Source organism: Mixophyes fleayi, chromosome 1 (assembly GCF_038048845.1).
Source record: "Mixophyes fleayi isolate aMixFle1 chromosome 1, aMixFle1.hap1, whole genome shotgun sequence".
NCBI classification, from domain to species: domain Eukaryota; kingdom Metazoa; phylum Chordata; class Amphibia; order Anura; family Limnodynastidae; genus Mixophyes; species Mixophyes fleayi.
In genome coordinates, this window is record NC_134402.1 from 149,647,240 (window position 1) to 149,671,208 (window position 23,969).

Here is a 23,969-nt window from a genome sequence, read left to right on the forward strand (position 1 = left end):
AAATAGTGGACAGACTGTATGCAAAATTCAGTGTTTTATTCATCCTTTTCATTTTATCTGGCATACACATGAGAACCCATATTTGAGACCAGTTCAACACAACATGGGGCCTACAGCTGGTCAAATACTATGACTGCTTGTGCAAAGAGCGGAGCAACAGTATTACTATCCAATACAGCAAACACACATAGCCAAGATGAAAGGCGCGCAGGCAAGAGGATAACTTGCAGCATTACTGGAGCCTGTTCGTTAGACTAGAACAGATGTCTCCCCCGTCAGGATCATAACTAGACAGCACATTAGCTTTGGAGCCAATACACTGAAATCAGGAAAACTGCCCAAAATCACCTGCAATAAGACAGTCCTAAGATATGTAGCCTAACTCTCTTGCCTCTGTTATGCAAGGCCAGGCCATGGGCAATAAGATATTGGAAGCTAGTCGCTTTAAAAATCTGACCCTTAAGAAAGTAGCGCTCAGGATTTCACCAATCACAGCCGCCTGGACTCATTAATTCAAAAGCCACTGATGTTATTTAATCAGCTAAGCAATAGTTACACTAGAAAGATATTTTATTTGTTTTCACTACCCATTATTAGCCAAATATAGTGCTAATATTAGATGTCTGATGAAGAGACTATTTCCTGTTTATCAGTGTACAATAAAATAAAATACTCACATCTCTGAGACATCCACTTTAAACTTTAATAGATACTGATTCAATGTGCTGCTGCCAGTAGATTTATTAACCTTTTCATGTACTGCACCAAATAATAACATACTACTAAAGTACAGTGCATGATGGGAAACATAGCTGCACTCAGGTAATTATTATTACCTTCTACTTATAAGGGGCCACAAAGGGTCCGCAGCGCCATACAGAACATATACAGAAAACAGAACCAAGACACAACATGATACAAAAAAGTATACAAACACAGGTGACAGGGTAAAGCAAATCAGATTATATCTGACATATAGTGAAAAGGATGGTAGAAATCAGTGAGAAGTAGGCCAAAGCTTAAGAAAACAGGGCCAGGGAAGCAGGCCAAGAGGTACAGAGGGTGAAGGAACAGTAGAAGGAGCACACAAGGAAAGAGGGCCCTGCTCATGAGAGCTTACAACCTAAAGGGAAGGGGGAGACACAAAAAGAGTGGTACTAACTGGGGTAGAGAGCCAGGACAAGGAAGTTAGGAGGAGGACTGATAGACTTGAATAAAGAAATGAGTCTTAAGGGCACACTTGAAGCCTTTGAGAGTAGATGCTAACCTGATGGAACGTGGAAGATCGTTCCACAGCAGGGGAGCAGCCCGGGCAAGGTCCTGAAGACGAGAGTGAGAGGAGGTGATCAGTGAACTAGTGAGGCGGCGGTCACAGGCAGAGTGGGGGGTGGGGTGCAGGGCGGGGCGGGTAGGAGTGTAGGTAGAGATGTGATTGGAAATATAGGGAGGGGAGGATTGATTAAGAGCTTTAAAGGTGAGGGTGAGGAGTTTAAATTTAATTCTGTAGTGTATGGGGAGCCAATGTAGTGACTGTTGGAGGGAGACTGCAGACACAGAGCGGCGGGAGAGAAAAATGAGATGGGCAGAAGCATTGATTATAGACTTAAGAGGACCAAGGCGAGAATCAGGTAGGCCAGAGAGAAGGTTGTTACAGTAGTCAAGGCGAGAGATGACAAGCGAGTGAACAAGGGTTTTCGTGGCTTCCGTGGTGAGAAAGGGACGTATCTAAGATATATTCCGAAGGTGGAAGATGTTGGTAGTCCATATCAGCTTCAGAAATGTAGAATTAGAATTCACTCCTAGCCGATACAGTGTGATCAGGAGCGGTCACTGAATATTTTGTTACAAGTGTAGGGTGCAGGTGAGGGTGTTTGACAAAATCAGCTTTTCTTGGGACCAAATGGTAACTGCATCATTATTGTTAACCTTGAGCTGGCCAAGCTTGTGATATTTAAAGGTCAGACTCTAGATATACAATAGTGTGGCCCTCTTACATTCTTTAATAAACAATTAACAAAACATTTAAACAAAGAAAGACACCTATCTGTAATAATATATCAGCAGGGTCATTCTGTGTAAGCACAACTAGATGTGTCCACCACCCACCTCAGATTTCAACGGAAAAAAAATAGTTGAGGATGCCCAAAAAATCATTTCTGCCAAATATCTCGATTGTCTGACGAATAATTTTGATTTTTGAATGTGTTACACTATTTACTAAATCGCAGCTTATTTATTCCAATTTATTTGAAGTATCACAGGTGTTGATTAAGGATTCGCCACGAAATTTGGACCCCTAAGGTAACTATTTCCTCCCAAATTAAAAAATACAAACTAAATTACTTTATCTGCCTTGCGTTTTGAGTTATGACAAAAATGCAAGCTTTTCGAACAGAATTAAAAATGCTAGGTTAAATCAATATTAGACATCCCTATTTTTTTTTAGGTACTTAATAAAGGTATACATTACTGCCACAAAAAAAAAAATCAGCATGGTACTATATTTCAGAGTGGGGGGAAAAAAATAATAATAATGAAGTGGATGTTCGATTACTGTTGTACCGCACACATAATTCACACAAGAAACCATGCTAGGTTAAAAACCATAACCAAAAAGTGAACAAATCGAAGCAATGGGATAACCCTCCTATACAGAAACTGATGGGAAAGGGATTGCCTTTCAAAACTGAAACTTTCCAGAGAGAAAGAGGGAAACAGACAGAAAGATAGTCAATCATGGCAGCTGCTCCTCCAAAGTGCACATTTGGTAGTCTTTTAAATACTGACTGCCATATTACTATCTAATTAAAAACCACTGGATTCCATAGCTGGGACCACTTAACAGATGAAGTAAAAGAACTTTGACTCGGAGTACTGAAGCTTCAAATGCAACCAGTGATTCTGAAACCTCAGTCTGCTACCATCATAAAAAAGGTACTGCTGCTAAACTATGAAGAATTTCAGAAAACATGCTGTAATCCTTTCCTGTAAAATACTTCTGCCCACCTAATTGAGTTCTATACCATTCTGATAGATGGTATAGAAATGCTTCCAAATTGTAGATTTGCAATAAGACGAAAGCATAGGCTCTAGGATCAACATGCATGCTAGTCATGTAATAAAAATAAATAAAAAAGGGAAAATATAACAGTGAAAAACATGATTCAACAGTATTGTCATAGGGAACAAACAGGCAAACGATACCTTTATCATCGAAGCGAACTACACCAGCAGCTACAGCACTTTCCAATGTGCTTGTGGATTTAATTAGCTGAAATATTAAAAGGTAAAACATTTTCCTTAGTCCCATTATAACAAGCTACAGGGAAAATAGTAAGTGTTTTTTTTTACAGTAACAGGCCGATCACTAAAATGTAAATCAATATTCAATAGGCTTATTTTATCTCAGATTAATGTTTCAAAGAAAAACAAATGCATGGAGGAACAGATTGTCTTGCATACTCCAACTGCATATGAAAGTCTCCGCAGGTAATACATTATTACCGAGAATCATTACAAGACTACAGAGCACATGTTTGGGATGCACATTACTTCTAATAGCTCTGCATTGGTCCTTTGAGGGAAAATTTCTTTAAGTTTCTGTAGTTTTCCATCTTTGGTGTCATTCGGCAGTTGAGGTACTAGTTTTGAAGAAGTCTTTTTTGGAGGAGGGTATTCATCCGCAGAATCATCAGTGGCAGAATCAGAAACATCATTCCTGAAAGAAAAGGACAACTGTATAAAGAAAATAGTATGTTACGAGAACCACAGCTACTTACATTCTATTGTGATATATATTGAAAAACAAGCAAAACATGGGCAGTACTGAATGATCACATTATGAAAAGGAAGGTATATATGTGGTGTATAATCAGAATGTGTTATAAATGGGGTGGAACAATTGTATAAAAAAAAAACAAAATCAACCCACAAAATTGTTTGAAATCACTCATTTTAAGTTTCTTGAATTACAAATAATTATAACCCACTGCAGCATTTACCGCCAAGACTGTCCCCATTTGGATTGCATTCATCTTGAGAAACTAGATGATTATTATTTTTCATTATCAATTTTTATTTATAGGGAGATTGTACGATGCTGCAAAAATGGTCAGCAATACAGAAAACAGAACGGTACCAGTTACATCACACATACACATAGGAACAAGAGAACAAACAATCAGTATGAGACATGAGAAAATAGCAATTACATTAGACAGAGCAAAACATAAAGAAACCTTTCCATGAGTACAAGGAGGCGAAAACAGGAGATGTGACGTCGAGATGACCCTGCTCATGAGAGCTAACATACTAGGAGGGTGGGGACCAAACCGAGAAGGTGGTGGTGATGAGAAACAAGTGGATGGGGCAAGCATGAAAAGGCGAGATTTACAGGAGCTCTTCAAAGATTTAAAGTCCTGTAGGCAGGAGTGTAAGGTAGTGATTGGAGGATAGGAGACACAAAGGTCATCAGCAGAACGGAGAGGGAAAGCTGGAAAGTATTTGTTGACAAGGTTAAAGATGAAGGAAGGGGAAGCCTTGTATAGGGCTTTATAGGTGAGAGTAAGCAATCAAACTTGTATCCTTGAAGGAAATGGGGAGTCATTATTGGGTTTTGCAGAAAGGCACAGAAGAATGGCAGGAGAGGAAGATTAGTCCTGATGCAGTATTCAGGACAGACTGCAGGGGGTGCAGATGGTTGGTAGGCAGGCCAGAGAGGAGAATATAGAAGTAACCAAGGAGCAGGGGCAAACGCAGGATTTGTAGAGGGGGGTTTCCACACCACTCCGCCAGTGGGCGTGACCAGCATGCATGGGGGCGTGGCTATAATTGTAGACAGTGCTTGGCTGCTCTCCAACTCTTCCTATCCCTATAACATACATGGGCAATGCTGCATGCACTACTGTTAGGTGCACGCAGTTCTCCCTTTTCAAGCAAAGCCGTGTGAAGCGGGAGCAGGGTCCAGCCACCTCAATTATACAGTGCCCCAGGCTGAGAGGGGGTTTTCCAGGCACTAGGAAACCCCCCCCCCCCTCGGTTTGCCTATGAAGGAGGGATACAAGCACTTTAACTAGGGTCTTGGTGACATCACGGAAAAGGAAAGAGCAAATCTAGGCAATATATTCGATTACTCCCCATGACTGCTTTTAAAATGTAAACTCACAGGGTGCAAGTAAGGAAGGTGTTCATTTAGTTATGGCCATAGTACACTGCTGTCTTCACAGGCATTTCTTACATTTGAGAATGCACGTCTCTCCCCACTGTAAGATAACTTTTATGGCCCAATCAAAGCGGAAATCAGACTAACGTGACAAAATGATACTGAACTTGTAATGTACAGTATGTCAAAAATATTCATAAAAATACAGAAAAGATAGTGCTCACAATTCATACTGGCACAGATATCTGTATGTACTTATAATCAGTATAGCTAGGCCCATGATATGCGAAACTTAAATGCTAACCAAAAAGGGTAAATACAGTAAACCTAAATCATAGGCCAATTATTGTTCTGTTTCATATGCATTTGTACAGGAACTCCTAACTTGTTTATTGAACATAAAATCATATTTCTAATGTTAACTAAAAAAAAAAAAAAACAGATTTCAAAAAGGTTCCAGACAAAAATGGAACAAAAAAGTTAGCCCCCAGGGTCATAAGCTCATTCAGCCTTCCACCACAGTCTAATGAGGTCATATGGGCAGACGAGAGGAAAGAAATGTATTTTAAAATAAGAGCATGATATAAGAAATAGTTTCAGATCTTAAGCTTATTTCAGCTACAGAGATGCAGAAACAGAATAAACTTGTTTGCATAATTGTATTCTACTCTATTTTAATATTATCTTTCTATCTGTTATACCTTACGCATTGTGACATTTTTTTGTCATATTAAACTCCATTTAATAGTGTTCTGTCTTTGTAGTCTTAAGGGATTCACATGCCAGACAGTTTGGTTACTATAAATCTACGTAACAGAAATACAGGGGAATGTTTGGTTTAAGCACTGTGGTCAATTTCTTAATCATAGTGGAATATAAGCCTGGAGGAACCAAAGAACCTCCATAAAATGTTAGCTTTAAAGTCAAATCTTGGTGGTGGCAGTTAATAGTGAATGAGAGGTATAATTAAAAAGGGGCAGTTTTATTGTACAAACCAGGTGGTTTTGTTGGGATTAACCCTTTGTCACGAACTTCGCGCAGGCTCAGATGAGTGCTGTATGTGACAAAGGGATTCACATAAAAACACTGCAGTATGGAAAAATTAAAGATGGTAGGGTGCAAATTAGTGAGACCTCTGGCAGAAAAAGGTTTAACGGTTATCAAAATTACCTGAATGAACGCTCCTGGGGGGGAAAAAAAAAAAAAAAGCTACAGAAATTTTGCATGTAGATGGAGGTTAAGTCATCACCACCTTAAAATTTTGAATTTGAAATAAAATGCTGGTTTAAACTTTACATCTCTACCTTCATAACAATCACATGCGTTAAAAACAAATATAATTTAAAGGTTATGAAACACATTAAAGCCAGTGAACCTAGAAGAAATTACAAATCATTTAAATCAATCTACTAAAATTGCTTAACCAGCCAGGTGAACTAATGGCTATTTGCAACCAAGGTGAATGGATAAATCGTTTAGATTCTTGGCAGTAAATACATAGACAGGCAGATGCCCCTCATTAATCTATGTATGTTCTCCGGAAATGCCTCTAAAGCCACTACTGCTACATTACAAGATGAGCCAAGATTGTAGCTAGTACTGATGAAATTTCACTAGCTTACCTTAATTTATCTATAACAAGTGTAAAAAAAAACCTAATACAGAACCTTAATCTGCATAATTACCCCATGTCTGAAGTCACTGGGCCTGATTCATTAAGGGAAGTAAAAAGAACTGAGTAAATAGTCTCCTGGACAAAACCATGTTACAATGCAAGGGGTGGAAATTAGTTTTCTGTTTTGCACATAAGTAAAATACTGACTGTTTTTTCATGTAGCACACATATACTTGATAGTTTATTTGTACACTGAAATTTAAAGTTGATATTTGTGTGCTACATAAAAACAGACAGTATTTAACTTATGTGCAAAATAGAAAACGAATTTGCACCCCTTGCATTGTAACATGGTTTTGTCCAGGAGAGTACTTACTCAATTAGTTTACTTAAATTCCCTTAATGAATCAGGCCCACTACTATTAAAAAGAACATATATAGACAGAACATTCAAGTCACTTTCTCAACTCCGAAAGAGGTTCCAAATCCCCTCCCAAGAATTTTTATAAATATCTCCAAATAATACAAAGTTACTCAACAGGTCACACTTAACATATTTTTATGCCATTTGCTATAGTGTCTAAGCTTTCCTCTCAAAGGCAGGTATTACCCTCCTGGTATAACATTGATGTTATTGTGGCTTAAGACATTTGTTACACTGAGACTATTAGTCACCATTTTGATTGGAAAGATACAGAATTGGAGTACCGCTAGGCTCAGTGCTAGGTCCTCTGCTGTTCTCTATCTATACCGCTTCTCTTGGAAATCTAAAGTTCCTTTGGATTTCAGTATCATCTCTATGTGGATGATACCCAAATTTATCGTTCCTCTCCCGATATCTCGACATCTGTGTGGTCTCGTGTAATTGACTGTCTTTCTGTCATATCATCTTGGATGTCTACTCGCCAACAAACAATCTTTCTACAACAGTTTTTTTTTAACAGAGTTAATAATATTCCCACCCACCAATAAGAGCATACCTGACATTTCTATCTCTGTTGAGAACATGACCATAAATCCCACCCCACAAGCTCGCTGCCTAGGTGTAATCCTTGACTCACACCTATCCTTTGTTCCCCACATTGACTCTATATCTCAATCATGTTATATACATCTAAAGAACATTTCCAGAATTCGCACATATCTCATGCAAGACACTGCAAAAACCTTAATTCATGTACTTATCCCCCGTATTTGACTAGTGCAATTCCCTCCTTCCTGGTCTTCCCCGAAACAGACTCAAACCCCTACAATCTATTTTGCACGCTGCAGCAAAACTGATTTTCTTTGCAAATCGTTATTCCTCTGTTGAATCACTATTTCTCTACACTGGCTGCCTGTTTTCTACCGAATCAAATATAAAATACTATTACTAACCTACAAGGCCATCAACAAAGCTGCACCAACATACATCTCCTCTCGTCTCAAAATATCTCCCAACTCGGCAACTCCGCTCTGCACAAGATCTGCGTCTCTCATCCACCCTTATTACATCCTCCCATTCCCGGTTACAGGACTTTTTTCTGGCTGCACCCACTTTATGGAATTCTCTCCCTCGCACAATAAGACTCTCCTCTGGTCTACAAACGTTCAAGCGTTCTCTGAAAACCTACCTCTCCAGACAAGCTTATAATATTCCTCAACCACCCTCTTAACCTCACTACCTTACCCTATTACCACCCATTACACAATTTCACACAAGACAACTACCCCCTGACCAACATTGTTGTGTGACAGAATCATTTAGCCTATGAGTCACTTTTACCTTTGCAGCCTGGCTGGGCCAAAATGCAAAATGTAGACTTAGCCTTAGCCTCATGTGTCAAACTCCCATTGTCCCATAGATTGTAAGCTTGCGAGCAGGGCCCTCTCACCTCTGTGTCTTTTTTACCCAGTTTGTTTATTAGTTTAATATGTTTTTCCCTAATTGTAAAGCGCTACGGAATATGTTGGCGCTATGTAAATAAATGATGATGATTACAGCCTACTAATGACAATGTTCCACCCTTTCTTATTTTGTTCCCCTCCTTTCAATTTAAAAGCAGATGACAGACTGAGGATTGGTAAACAATTCTCTGTAGCGCATTTTGCCAAGTTAGTGTCAGATGACACAGATGGTCATCCCACAATGAGAAGTGTCCAAAAAGTGGACTAGTCCAACATACCAACAGTAAACACAGCAATAATAGAAGACCGACATATCTACATTGTTGACTATAATTTTAAACAAAAATGTGTGGGTGCATTTACTATGTACATATCAAAACAGTCAAATAATGTATAGCCACTTAACATAGAGTTGATTAAACACTCCAATGCAAGACACATGGTTCTTACAGTAATGTTCAAGAATAGTGAAATATTCAATAAATATATACTTTTGCAGTATTAATCACCAGCAAGTTGGTATTAGAAGTCTTACTAAATTTATTCAATAATCTTTCGATATACTTGTTTCAGCAAACTTCTTTGTACTTCCATTAACAATTCATGGCACTTTAAGCCAAGTTTAGACTTCTAAATATAGAGCAACATTCTAAATTGTTTTTAGTCTCTGTATATCGGACACCTCATAATTGGTTCTCATTAGATCAAAACATTGACATTTTCAATTTATTTTACTTTTTTTAAACTATTTAAAGAGGAAACAGCAGAGAGAATACAAAAATTGTATTAAACAAAAGAATGTTAATATATAAGATGCCTCCTCTTAGTTTTAGGTGTTATATTAACAAGGAAAGGGAAGTAAATAAGGAAGGCACACATTTCACCAGAGACATTGCAAATAAAAGTACATTGAGCATCGCTAGAAACAATTAAACCATGCAATAAAAAAAAACTAAAAAAAAACCAGGCATCAACAAAAACAGGGGTCTTAGCCACAGAGCACCACATGCAGTCCGAGGACTTGTCTAATACCCGTTTGTCGGCCCAAGAACTATGTTCCAATAGTGGGGAGCAGAGACAAAGTGGATAGGCAACTACGTCTTTCTAGTAAGTACCACGGGGCCCAGACCTTAACGAATGTATGTGATTTATCATGGAGGTAGTACGGGATACTCTCCATGCTTGCGACATGCCAGATGCAAGTCCGTAGTTCCTGTATGGAGTGAGAAGGATCCTTCCAATGCTTGGCTATTAGAGATTTATCAGCTGCCAGTATGAGAGATGAGCTTGTTAAAAGGGGCGCTCTCATCAGAGAGAATCAACTTCTCTGCTACCCGTCCCCACATCCAACTCTATTTCTCCTCCCCTGACCAATTCCTATTTCTACTATATTGAGTGACCAAATGCTGCTCTGAAATTTTCACTTGAAGGTCTCAATGTAACAAAGCTCAACAGGCTCAATACAGAGCTCACCTTTCCACCTCCCATGAAAATCTCCCTCACCACCACCACAATTTACTTAATTTCATCACCACTGTCTCAGTCTCACCTGAGCCACATCTGATCCTCTTTTCAGCTCTGCCCTTTCTCCCCTTGAATGTAAGCTCCCTCAGGGTGATCCCTACCCTTCGTTTTCACACGTGCATTTATTTGGTCTACCATGTATGCACCTTTATTGGTTTTGCTTTCCCACTGTCCAGTTCTGCAATGTGGTCCCTTACAAATAAAACCTTCTTGCTATAGGTTCTTACAGAGCTTCCTTTAATATTAATGCATATGAAGCTCACCATTTGTTACAGTTCTATTATTTGCTTTCTCTTTTTAAGAATTTGTTACCAACCACGGCTTTTTTGTTAATCAATTTTAAGTATGATAGTCTTCACACATTACAATGTGTGACATTTTTGGGGATATGGCAAGGTCAGAAAGGTTCTAAAATATCACAGAGCAGACAAACAGGTAGTAGACAAGTCCTTAAATTTGATTATAGACTGCATGGAGGAACAACAGAAATCTAGATCTACAATACAATATACAGCCCAATATATTAAATATAACACCTTTAAAATAATGTATAAATAAGTTATATTTAAAATTTGTGAAGGCAGTGGGAAATTACAAGGTGGTATGGAGGAGTGTCATACCAAGGATAGGATTGTTTTAAAGTTCTACTGCATTACTATCTATCTCAGTTCAGTTGCTGGACAAAGAATTCAACTATTACTTTTGCCATCTCTGTGGCCTACTTAGGGAACAAGTGTAATGGCTGTGTGTCCAGCAAACAGCAGGATTTCAAAATCTACAATTGCGGCTTCCATATTGCTTGTTGATAATGCTACTGCCTTAAGATGGCTACATACATATGCAATCTTACTTCAGATGCAATTTCTGTAACAATCTCACTAACTACTGAAAGCCCCAAGGAGCAGTATGGTTCATGCAAACACACCAACACAACTTGCGTTCAGATCTGTGATCTTCATCTCCCATAACCATCTGCTGAAAACATTGCGACTCTGGACACACTATACAGATCTCACTACGCTGCTTGTTGTAAGCGTGCACACAATCCACATTTGCCAGTCATCTTTCAAATCGCTTATAGTGAAGTTTCAAAAACCAAATCAACAGGTGCAATGTGTTTTGGTACAATCGTGGTAGTGTACACACACTTGCAACAACTGAATAAACGGTTGTGAATCGTGTGATCTGCAGGATAATTACATAGATGTGTACCCAGCTTTACAGTAACTACATACACTGTCCCCACGACTATAAAATCATAACTTCATTTTCCAACACTATCCTACGATACAATGGATTTGCTACTTCATGTATTAATTGTTCCCCACACATCTTAGGTGATTTGGGAAGGGCCAATCAATCTTCTGTTTCATGTCATTATACGCTATTTAATGATCCTCTCATTCTACATCTCTAAACAATTATTTGCCACTTTATAAAACAAAAACAAAAATAATCACCCTGGCGCAATAAACAAACAATAAAAGCACAAAAAATATCTGGAAATTATAGTCCTGAAGAGTAAATAACATGGCAGTTACCAATAGACACAGACTACACTGGAGCTTATATTGCTGATAAGCTACAGCATCTCACACATCTCCCTTAGATTGTACGCTCCTCCGAGCAGGGCCTCCTCTCCTTCTGTTCTCCACCACCTTAACTCTGCTCTCCAGCTCCTTGTCTCCTCCGTGAGGTCCTCCGGCCCCTGTCTCTACCCCGCTGGGGGCTCTCACCTCTAATCTAGCTGTTCATTGAGCTTCTGAGTTACTGTGATTTCTGTTAACTGTACTGTGCTGTCTCACCCTGTATCGTGTGTGTCTGTCCCTGTACGACGTTACAGATACCTAGTGGCGCCCTATAAATAAAAATTAATAATAATAATAAATAATAATAATATTATTATTATTAATAATATATGAATGATGCCATTTTGGCAACACAGAATTTCCTCCACTAAATGCAGAAGCACAATGCACACCTACAACAGCAGCAATCAAATGACAGATTGGTCAGATACAACACTTGACTTGGTCAGCCTACCCATTTACCATGTCTGCAAATGCAAAGTATTGAATGATTCATAGATTTATGTAAGGATAATAGATGCAGACTGACTTATTTTCACGTGTCACTAAACATTTACAAAATAAATCCTATTTATAAACATGGCTTAACAAGTCATGATCCCATGAGGATAGAAAACGCTCAATAAACATTTTTTTTTAAAGTAAGAAAGCCCATAATGATTATTATCCTTTTTTTAGAAGGTACCACAAGAGTTCTGCAGTGAGTACAAGGTAAAACATAATATGGAAACAGGGAAAAACAAAGGCAAAAACAGAAGAAAATATAAGCAAAGCACTAAAATAAAGAGAGCATTATAACCAGCACTGAGGAGGTAGGGGGGGGGATAACCTCTACCTAAAACATGAGGCATGGGAAGAGAAAAACAGCACTAACTGAGCCTGTACCCAGTAGAGTGGGCGCGGAAACAGGATTACAATCCTTGATTGAGAAGAGGGGGGAGGTATAGTCATGCTACTGGTAACGAAAGTGGAGGAAGGAGGACACGATGGAAGAGGGCCCTGTTCGTTAGTGTACCATATAAAACGAGGGCCAGATGAACAGTATTGAAACAGAGGGTGAGACAGGAAAATATCTGACAGACTATCAAGAAGTGAGTTTTAAGAGCCCACTTGAAGCTTTGGAGGGGGAAGAGAGTCTGATCGGGAAAGGGTTTGAGTTCCAGGAGGAGAGCAACACTGGACAAGTCTTGGAGGCAAGAATTTTACACAAGAGCCAAGTATTTACACAAAGAAGGCCGCATTTGAGCTGTATAATGTTACACAAGAGAGCCAATGGAGGTGATCAGGAAATGGTGGCGCCAACACAAAGCCTTGGATGGCAACATCTGGACAGCCTTAATTTAGATATCCTTCAATGATACACTACAAGCATAAATATCTTATAATCTTTCTTTAACATGTTCTTGCAATATAACCAATATACATCTCTTCACTTGTATCAAAATATCTCCCAACTTGACACCTCCATTCTGCACAAGATCTGCATCTCTCATCACACATTATCTGCTCCCATTCCCAGTTACAGGACTTTTTCAGGCTGCACCCTCTTTCTGAAATTCGCACCCTCGCACAACTCCTTCCTTGATCCTCTTCAATCCGGCTATCGCCCCCTCCACTCCACTGAAACAGCCCTGGCTAAAGTTACCGATGATCTCCTATCAGCCAAATCCAAGGGTCACTACTCCATACTCATCCTCCTTGACCTCTCCGCAGCCTTCAACACCGTGGACCACCCTCTCCTACTGCAAACTCTTCTCTCACTCGGCCTCTCTGGCTCTGTCCATGCCTGGTTCACCTCATACCTTGCTAATCGCTCCTTCTCCATATCCACGTCTGGTTCTTCCTCCTCCCCCTCCCCTCTCCCTGTTGGAGTCCCTCAGGGCTCTGTTCGCTCTATACTTCCTCCCTTGGGGCTCTCATCTCCTCTTTCGGTCTTCAGTATCACCTATATGCTGATGATATTCAACTCTACATCTCTTCTCCTGATCTTTCCTCCTCCCTCCTCTCTCGTGTAACTGACTGCCTCTCAGCCATCTCCTCCTGGATGTCCTCTCGCTTTCTTAAAATTAACATCTCCAAAACCGAACTCATTGTCTTTCCCCCACCCAGACTCCCTTCCCACCATGACCTCTCTATCGTTGTTAACAACGCCACTATCTCCTCTGTCACCCAACTCCGCTGCCTAGGTGTCACTCTTGACTCCTCTCTCTCTTTTGCCCCCCACATTCAATCGCTAGCCCAAGCCTGTCGCTTCCAACTCCGTAGCATTGCCCGCATCTGTCCCTTCCTCTCTCAAGATGCCACCAAAACTATCATCCATGCTCTCATTATCTCCCGTCTCGACTACTGCAACCTCCTCCTTACTGGCCTCCCCTGCTCCCACCTTGCTATACTCAATGCGGCTGCGAGACTCATCTTCCTCTCACGCCGCTCCTCCTCTGCCTCCCTCTCTGTCTTTCCTTACACTGGCTGCCCTTCCCCTACAGAATCCTTTTCAAACTCCTCACCACCACTTACAAGGCTCTCTCTCAGTCTACTGCCCCTTACATCTCCAACCTCCTCTCCATTCACACTCCCGCCCGCTCCCAGCGCTCGGTCAATGATCGCCGCCTCTCCTCCACTCTGATCACCTCTTCCCACTCTAGAATCCAAGACTTCTCCCGGGCTGCCCCACTTCACTGGAACGACCTCCCTCGCTCCATTCGTCTCTCACCCAATCTGTGCTCCTTCAAGCGGGCACTTAAAACTCACCTGTTCCTTAAGGCCTACCAACCATCCACTTAACCTCTCACCTCTTCTGGTTCTCCCCTGCCCCCTTTCTCTCTCCCCGTTGCTTCACTGGCTCCCTTATGTACCTGATTCTGTTTACCCTCCCTTAGGATGTAAGCTCGTATGAACAGGGCCCATCTTCCCTCCTGTCTCCATACCTGTTCTTCCGCTCCGTCTCTACTGTATTTGCCTGCCTGGAGTTTCTGAAGTACTGGTACTTTGTGTTTATTGTTCTGTACTGTTTTACCCTGTATAGTCTACTGTTTGTACCATATACGGCGCTGCGGAAACCTTGTGGCGCCTTACAAATAAACAATAATAATAATAATAATAATAATAATAATAACAACAACTAGACTTTCCACTAGTCTTCAATCCTTTAAGCATTCTCTAAAAACCCACTTCATCAGGCAAGCTTATCACATTCATCAACCACCCTCTAAATCTCCCTAGGGTACCCCATTACCCCCATCTGTACACGATTCACACAGGACAACAACCATCTGACCAATATTGCTGTGTGACTGGATAATATAGTCCACAGAGCCCTTTTATCTTTGCAATCTGGCAGGTCTAATATAATAAGCAATATGTAGCCCTTAACCTCATGTATCAAACTCATATTGTATTAGATTGTAAACTTGCAAGGAGGGCCCTCTTACTACTCTGTCTATTACCCAGCACAGTTTTATTACTGTATTTGTTCCCAATTGTAAAGCGCTACATAACATGCTAGCACTATAAATGTTAATATGCCACAATGCAAGTACCACACTATGCCATGTTATTTTTCAAGCACTCCTCATGCCAGTTGCTACTAATACTAAACCCATATTACAGTAGATCTAGCTCTAACACAAGGGGATATATGAGTCTTGTGCGACTCATACACACACAGAACTGTCATTATTAAGCTTAAAGGTGGGCCCTGAAGTCCTAAAAAGTGTCCAATCACTGTAGGCATGCAATCATTTACACATTTCAATGTCCACACACTTAAACACTGGCACACACATAGCTGTACCAACACACTGAAACAAAGACAATCCATTACATCAAGCCTCACAGTTAACATATCAATAAAACTTGTTATTTAACCATACACCTTGACAGCATTCAGTGAAATAGCGCAGGACAGAACTCTTATCAACTGATTGATCCTGTTATTTTGACCGTTATGATATAAACACAAAGCAAAATTCAACAAATATTATTTATAGGTATGAGATTATTTTATCCCAAGATAAGCTAAACAAGCTTCAAAGAAATGGAGGTAAATTGCTGCTACTACATGTCACATAGATCACCGAGTGTCCTCCTACAGACACACAAAGTAATGAGATGGAAGTGTGTAGAGCAGGGGTAGGCAACCTGCGGCTCTCCAGGTGTTGTAAAATTACAAGTCCCAGCATGCTTTGCCAGTAGATAACCAGCAGATAGGTGGCAAGGCATGCTGGGATTTGTAGTTTCACAAACATCTGGAGAGCCGCAGGTTGCCTACCCCTGGTCTAGAGCAACATGAGAAATACAGGAGATACAACCAAATGTGTTTTAGTATATTTCTGGCATTGTGCCAAAATAAATAAATTATATATTACTCGCTGTAATTAATATTAAGATTTAATTAGTAGTTATTACTTACTCTTCCCTTGGATGGGCTTTTCGGTGTATGGAATAAAGACTTGGTTTACTTTCATGGTCCTCATTTTCAGACTCTGAATCAAGGAAAGTGACACCTTTATTTTTCTTAAAAAAGGACACGCTATTTAGTCTTTTGCCTTCGGGAGTCTCTGGGATGCTGGTCACTGTGAAAAATACATATTTTATTCTTTGGAAATTTAAGGGGTTGGAGGTTAGAGCTATGAGACATTCCATAACTTTGCCCATGCCCTGCTTACTTATTATCTCCAGTAATTGCCTGTAGTGCTACAAAGCCTGGGCAGAGGAAATACCATTGAAAAAACATGTTTACCATGAATGCTTGAATAGAGTAAGTAATTTAGTGACTTATTTTAAAGTAACATATGCCCTTGGAGAAACAGTCAGTATTGAAAGAAGGAAAACGACCATGTCCAATAAGAGATCTTCTACAAAATGGACCAAGTTGATTTACAGTGAACACAGTATTAAATATGAATAATTAGCATAGATGAACTATGATTCTCCTCAATGCTAATTGCTTAACTATGGATCAATTGCACAAAGTAATGCACCTCAGCAGAAATACCGATTTCAACCATAAAAGAGAAGCAGCTGCATGAAACTATTGAAACAGATTATGCCACAGAAACATGAATGCATCTTAGTTAGAGCTTTCTTCCATTGTCTGCAACTCAGCCACCTCTTACAACACAAGATAATAAGTTTATTTTGCCCTAATTTGACACATAGGTATTACAAGACCACTCAAAAGAGCAGATAAGAACAATATAATTAATCACAAGGTAGTCAACTCCTAGTGGTATATAGGGCTATATAGAGCTGAGCAATGATTTGTGGTTAGAGGCACTTGTGTATTCAACTTAAGTATCTCCCTTTTTCAGACAGTGGAGAATAAAACTAACCATCTTAAATAAAGACAGTACAACCCACCTAGAAAGGCCACATTCAACTTAGGCAAGTGTGAGATATCATACACATGCTAACTGTATAATGGGCTACTGGCAGAAGATGCTAATGTTTTTAAACAACCAGAGAGAGATTTTTGTCCCTTTGGACTGCTTAGTTTCTGAATTATTACATGTATTATTTACAGCGGGAAAAAATGACTACCAGTTAAAGTCATTAGGATTGACGGTGTGAACTTGTTGAGTCAATCATGCCCAAACAAAATCAGTACCATCTGTCAAAAACAGATGGACCAACCAGACACCGATTACACACCTTAAACCTACTTATGAGCAGGCTACCATGAGCACTACCTCCTCTAATATGATACTTTACCTTAACCAGACTTTTCCCCAGAAGATTTTGCCAGCCGGGTGGCATTAGGAAGCAGCTGGGTGGGGGCAGTTATAATACTTTGCAATAATAATGAAAAACGTTGGGAGGTTTTTCCCCCACATATGACAGAACTGGTCAGACTGCTGGTCTAACAAACACTGCTGGCTGTAGTTATCACGTAGTGCCTGTTATAATAGAATTTACCATTGTTTCTCCTATTATAATAGGACTCTACTGGGCTCCAAGAACCAGGTGGTAAGTAAAAACAGCTGGGTGTAGAAGCCAGGAAATAGGTGCTGGGAGAACACTGCCTTAACCCCTTTCCACCTAGGTATTATACGAACTACATCCTGTTTAGTTGGGTCTTCACACGCCAGGTGTGTTCCTCTAACCATCTCCCACACTAGAATCGCGTAGCCTATAGTGTGGGGGCTGGTGCTCCTCCTCCCATCTCCCACACTAAAACTGAGAGTGCTATTGACTTTTACACATGTACATGGCTTATACAAAATGCATTTTTATCAATATTTATATTAAATTTTCTATTCCTATTTTTTCACTAGTCAACCATAAAAATGTCAAAGACTAATGCAGCATACACTAAAACGCTGTACAAACTTATCATAAATGCCTTGAGATAGATAAATGATACCATACAGTGATGAGACATAACACTTAAATAGAGTAACCGTTCTGATCACTGAGCTAAAGCAATTTACCACATTATGTACTATATATCATTTGACACGAAAAAACAAAAAAAAACAATGCTTTGACCAAACTGTAAACATAGTATTTAGTGATTATTGTACGGTACATATTTTCACATAATAAAATAAATGGTAACCTGCAATATTTAAACCGAATAGCTAACTTATTGAGTTTTATGCCTTATTTCTTTTTTATTCACACAGAAACGAAGCAATATGGTGTAGCTAGTTCAGAATATTAAAAAAATCACAAAATATGACCAGAGACAAATATAAAAACACATCCTTTAAAAAATAAATAAATAAATACATAAATAGCTTACTTGCTTTGTTATCCAATTCAGATCTCGGAGTGCCAGGACGGCTTGTTCCTTCCTTTTCATTGGAGGCTTGGTCCTCTTTTTTGTTCTTATCAAAGCGGAAGCGTTCAAGGTTAAACACGCTCATAATTCACAGTAGGTATGCACCTGAATAGTCTAGAAACAAACTGAAATAAAAACCAATAAGAACTCTATGCCAAGATACAAAATACATGTGTCGGTTTTTTTGTGATTTATATCTTTCCATTTGACTGTGGGTGAAGTGAGTATGCACAACAAACTAGTTAAAGGAGTAATGGAAGGGGGAAGAGATTAGAATAAAAGGGAAAGTGGAACAGAAAGCAGATAACACATATTATAGATTACACGAGTAATGATTTGATATAAACAGAACAAACTTATATTTCTGAATGACTATTTAGGTAGCTTGCACCAAAAACTCAGTTCATGTATCTGTATCTTATGATTTTTGGCAGGAGTTATCCAAACATATTAGCACATATATCAGTATTATGTTTAGGGGTAGAATTGAAATACTTAGAACAAAGAAAAAACTATTTGCTGGCTACAATTTCCCAACAATAAGGCAGTGCCGTACAACTGAATCTCTCTGATGTCATAAAGGAACTGTTTTCCCAATTCACTCTCCACCGCGATATTGTATGAAAACTTGAACTCTGCAGTTGCCTGATCAAAAAAAACACAGAAATCTAAATCTGCCGTATGACTCCACCTATAGTGAGGTCAAAGCCACAAATATTTGGTAGCTCAGTGTTCTGCCCAGCACCTATTTCCCGGGTGCTCCCCCTGGCTGTTTTTACTTGCTACCCAGCTCTTGGAGCCCAACAGTCCTACTATGATAGAATAAACTATTGTTTCTCCTATTAGAACAGGCAATATGTGACCATTACAGCCAGCAGTGCGTGTTAGACCATTGACCACCTGTCTGACCATTGACCACCTGTCTGACCAGTCCTGGCAGGTGTGGGCAATAACCTCCATTTTTCACTATTAGTGCAAAGTATAACAACTGCCCCCACCAGTTGCTTCTTAACACCAATCGGCTGACAAAATTTTCTGAGGAGAACACTGTAGCTTTCAAAAATAAATACTATTTTTTATGTTACATGTGAAAAGCTAAATATTTATCATTTGCGGAAATGATGGATGCAGATAGTAAGTAGCTTGGACCTAAAAGACTGCGACTGAGACATGCTGTATTGCGGAAGGAACATGAACCAGCCGATGTCACTATTGACATGTCCATCACAAGGAGGTCTTCTTGAAACTTCATTGCTTACTCGATAAGTGAACCTGCTCTACAGTCCTCTAGTGCAATCTATAACTTTCGAATGCTGGCCATTCACACTGTAATATCGACAATGATATTGGACAACTGCCGCAATATTGCAGAATGTAGCCTATCAAAGGAACACCATACTCAATAATCCATTTGAAATCAAATGCACCAGCAATACTTTACAATAAGGAAAAAAATAAATAATAAAACAAGATCACATAAGCGCCACATAGTGCACATTATTCCAATTTCAGCCAGGTTGGACAAGTACTTAGTAGGTTGGGGGTTTAGAGCCCCATTTGATTGTAGAAGGAGAGTAAATGTAAACTTGAGTAAACTGTGTATGAAAGGTGTAATCGGGTAGAATAACCTTAGAGGGTTAAGAGGGTGGTCTCGGGATTTCATAGGTTGGCTAAAGGGATGAGTTTTTAGGGACCGCTTGAAACTTTGGAGGCTAGAAGAAAGTCTTGTTGTGACAGGGCGGGATTAAAGCTGGTGCAGCCTGAAAAGAGCCCTGTAACCGGGAATGGGAGCATGTAAGAAGTGTGAAGAGAGAATACTATCTTGCGCAGTGTAGAAGGATCAAGTTGTATAGTAATAATGTCATTCCCACAACATATAACCTTATGTTTGGAAATCCATGATGTCACATGACATAATATAAAGGTAACCTACTTGTGCTCCATGCATTAAGTGAATCTCAATGATGCATTCTATGATACAGATCATAGAAACCCACATGGCGGCCTTGTCTGGAATATTCAAAGTCCTACCTGTGAACTTCTCATTCAAGTAGGAAGGAAGTTCATGGACAGAAGCCATGACACCACCACTGTTAGTAGGAACAGCCCCAGCTGATCAAGACACATCGGAGGACTCAGAAAATCACAAATAAGTTAGAAATGTATATTATCTCCTTTAATTCCACCCAAAACAATTTTCATTGGGAGCACATCTACAGAATAGGTCTCAATTTAAAAATCAACTTATCTACTTGATACTGTGCTACTAGAACTGGTAACATATTTAAATGAAGCATTCTCCAGAATTAGATGTCCACTCAAACATATTTTTAATACAAATTTTCAAACATACTCCATAATTAAACATCTTTTCACACAGCTAAACAGGAAAACATGTTTCAGAGAATGTTTAGTGATTGCTGATTTGTGGGGTTGTCTAGGCATAGCAAAAGCAGATTAAAAATACAGGTCTGCAATTCAGAATACAAAAGATTAGTAAAAATGGAAGACCATTTTCAGATAACAAAACAGAGAACCGGTAAATTAACAGGTTTGGGTGGACATGCCGCTTAATTTCACTTGCAAATAATGTGCCAAGACCAGCACTTTTAGGGGTCTATTTACCAATCACCACAACATATGAATGAAACTTTTCAATCCTTATCGCATAGATGCGGACTGAAAAGTTTCTCATATGTATCAAAAAATCAACACGGGAACAGCCGTTCCAAAAAACAGCTGCTCATGTGAAGATTATCACTTACCTTTCACTGAAGTCTTCTCGTCTCCTCCCTGTGCGGTGCTGCTCGCCCCTCTTTCAATCCCTATGCGCATGCGCCGACCGGTAAACTGAGGCATGCGCACCGAGATCCCCAAATGAAGGATCCACACATGCGCTCTGCAGCTCTGCTCTTCGGAGTGAAAGTTTTCAATCATGGTAATGTACACCAGCTTCAGATGGCGTACATTACCATGACTGAAAACGTAGTATCGGTCATTGGTACATAGCATTACTGAGCACTTCCCATACACTGTTATGAACCGATGAGAGAAGCAAAGCAGCAGATATCTGCTGCGATGATGGAATAATACATAGTAATTTAGTGGTAAATCCCCGAAAACTGTTGTTTTCTGGGATTTCCCTCTAAATTACAGGGGGGAGATCTTTGATAAATAGGACCCTTAGCCTTGTGACGGTCACATCATTGTAAGGCTTGCAGGGCCACAATAGTATCTAAAAAAATTAGGCTTAATCTTGACCTAGTTCTTCTGATCGTATTTTTACTGTGCAGTTATCAACATTTACTTAAAAAGAGTGTTAAAAAAAATTTCTTGTGAGTACCAAACTGAACTGGTGTCCAATCCCATTAGTGGACTATAGGATTGAAAAATAAGCTCCGCATACCTTGTTTCGGCCCGAGTCACTTAATGAAGGTAGCGTTTGTACAGTTGGTTAATTACTGCCCAATACTTGACAGCTAAAACTCCTGTCAAACAGTAACTCCTTCGTAACTGGTTTTCTATCTAGCAGGCATTGTTGAAAGCATTTTTGCAACACAGGAAGCTCTACTTACAGTACAAATTGGGGGACATTTTGAAAGCCCAAATATTATTAAGTTCAGAAGCAAATAATACTCAGTTTTACTTTAATACATGCTTTAATTATTCCATTTAAATAATCGTTTCCTGTATACTGCAACATAAGCTTTTGAGAAAATTTAAACAGTTGTTAAACCCAGACAGCTTCATATACCGTGCGTGATTTAAAAAAATTGTCAACACAGGCAACAAAGTCATAAATCCATGGAATTTATTCTCCAGATATGCAATAGGTCCACTAAACCTAAAATGTAAGTTGGCTTATGTAAACAAGCTGCTAATGATGTGCACAAGTATATATGTAAAGCTTTGAGCATTTACTGAATATATCTGAGAGTGCAGAACATATCTTCCTACAAATAGACTTCCTGTCAGTAATTCCATTAAAGGGCACTGCAAACAGCCTTTCTTCAGGTTCAGAAAAAATGTCTGAAAGACAGAAGAGCTTGCACTCAGCTACAAAGCAAATACAATATTAACAATATTAAGCATGTCACCTTCTGTAGAGGAGCTTTTATTTTTAGATCTGTAAATGCCATCATTAGTATGGCAACGTTTGTTTAGGATTTAGTGGCTCTTTAAGCATAATCTGCATTTCCCAAAGTGGCAATGCAAAAAGAAATACAAGAAAGCATATTTGTACATATTGTGCATGTTTTTCTAGTTATTAGGTTACAGCAATTTTCTTTATGTACGGCCTACGTTCATACACTGGTTCATACTGACACAATGGCAGAAGATAGTGATGCTCGACTTCCATTTTGTATGTTATTCTGTATTATTGTCTTTCAATAAGGAACAAATAATACAGACACATGTTTATAATGAAGTCTCTATTAACACACACGGTGCTAAATAGAACTCCAGTAGTATTATGCGCTCAGAAGGCAGAGAACACTGGAATCCATCAGCTCAGGAGACCGGCATAGATGTCATCATTATGACATGAACGCGCAGCTCTGATGTCCCTGTCCTTATACTCGGGTTTATGTCTATGGTGGAAACACATACTGAACCTCCACACAAAGACACACAACCCCTGTGTGACAGCAGGGGCTCAGCGCGGTCACTGACAGCTGCTGCCCCCCTTCCCTGCTCTCCCCGGTACGTGAACCGTGTCTGCACACACAGAACCCTCCTGAGGGGCTGCACGCTCCTCACCTCCTCCTCCGCTTCCCGCGGCTTCTCCGGGGTCCTCCAGTGAGCGCAGATTGATGACGACACCACTCAGGCCGGGAACTGCACGGCGCTCCAGTGACGTCCAGCGTAAGCAGAACTCTCTCTCTCTCTCTCTCTTTTGATGTACTTGCCGTTCTGTGAGAACAGGAGGGGAAGCGCGTATTGCTGACGTCACTGATGCGAACGTAGCGCACGCTCGTTGCTACGGCAACATGGAGTTCCATGGAGGTACCACTGGTCGTTAAAGGGACTCACAGCTTTGATTCTGTTCTTTAAAGGCCTCTGTGTTTTAGGGGATATACTAAACGTTATGCTCAAATAATAACGCGTAAAGTAGAACAATCTTTGGACTCCTTGGAGTACTTGAGGGGGAATGGAATAAATATGTTTTGTACAAATGTATGGAATAAAATGCAGGATAAGGAATTAGTGGTCACGTGCATTTGCTGTAGGAAACGTAATAACCAGGTTATATTTTAGTGGAAATGGAAAAAGTGGCATTTATTGCAGGATATGGACTAAACAATAGCATAATTGCCTACTTTTAATAGCTCCCTTTTTGTAATGCGGAGGGGAGGTATGAAAAGCAGAGTCGGGAGGTAATTGACAGTATTTGCATCTTCCAAGTCG

The 23,969-nt window shown here is 39.7% G+C and overlaps 1 protein-coding gene across 2 annotated transcripts in view; it reads right to left on the minus strand.

Annotated features, from left to right (window-relative positions):
* SMARCAD1 (SNF2 related chromatin remodeling ATPase with DExD box 1) overlaps positions 1-23,423 on the minus strand; it is a 78,730-nt gene extending 55,307 nt beyond the window's left edge. Inside the window, exons 1-5 of one of the 2 annotated variants that reach the window (XM_075201690.1) lie at positions 23,322-23,423; positions 18,522-18,685; positions 16,188-16,260; positions 3,553-3,718; positions 3,205-3,271 (exon numbers count right to left, since the gene is read on the minus strand). In XM_075201690.1, the coding sequence (XP_075057791.1) occupies positions 3,205-3,271; positions 3,553-3,718; positions 16,188-16,260; positions 18,522-18,645 (430 nt within the window). In that variant the 5' untranslated portion in view covers positions 18,646-18,685; positions 23,322-23,423. Of the gene's footprint in view, positions 1-3,204; positions 3,272-3,552; positions 3,719-16,187; positions 16,351-18,521; positions 18,686-23,321 lie in introns of both variants that reach the window. The other variant, XM_075201682.1, reaches the window with a different exon arrangement.
* Positions 23,424-23,969: the final 546 nt, after the last annotated feature.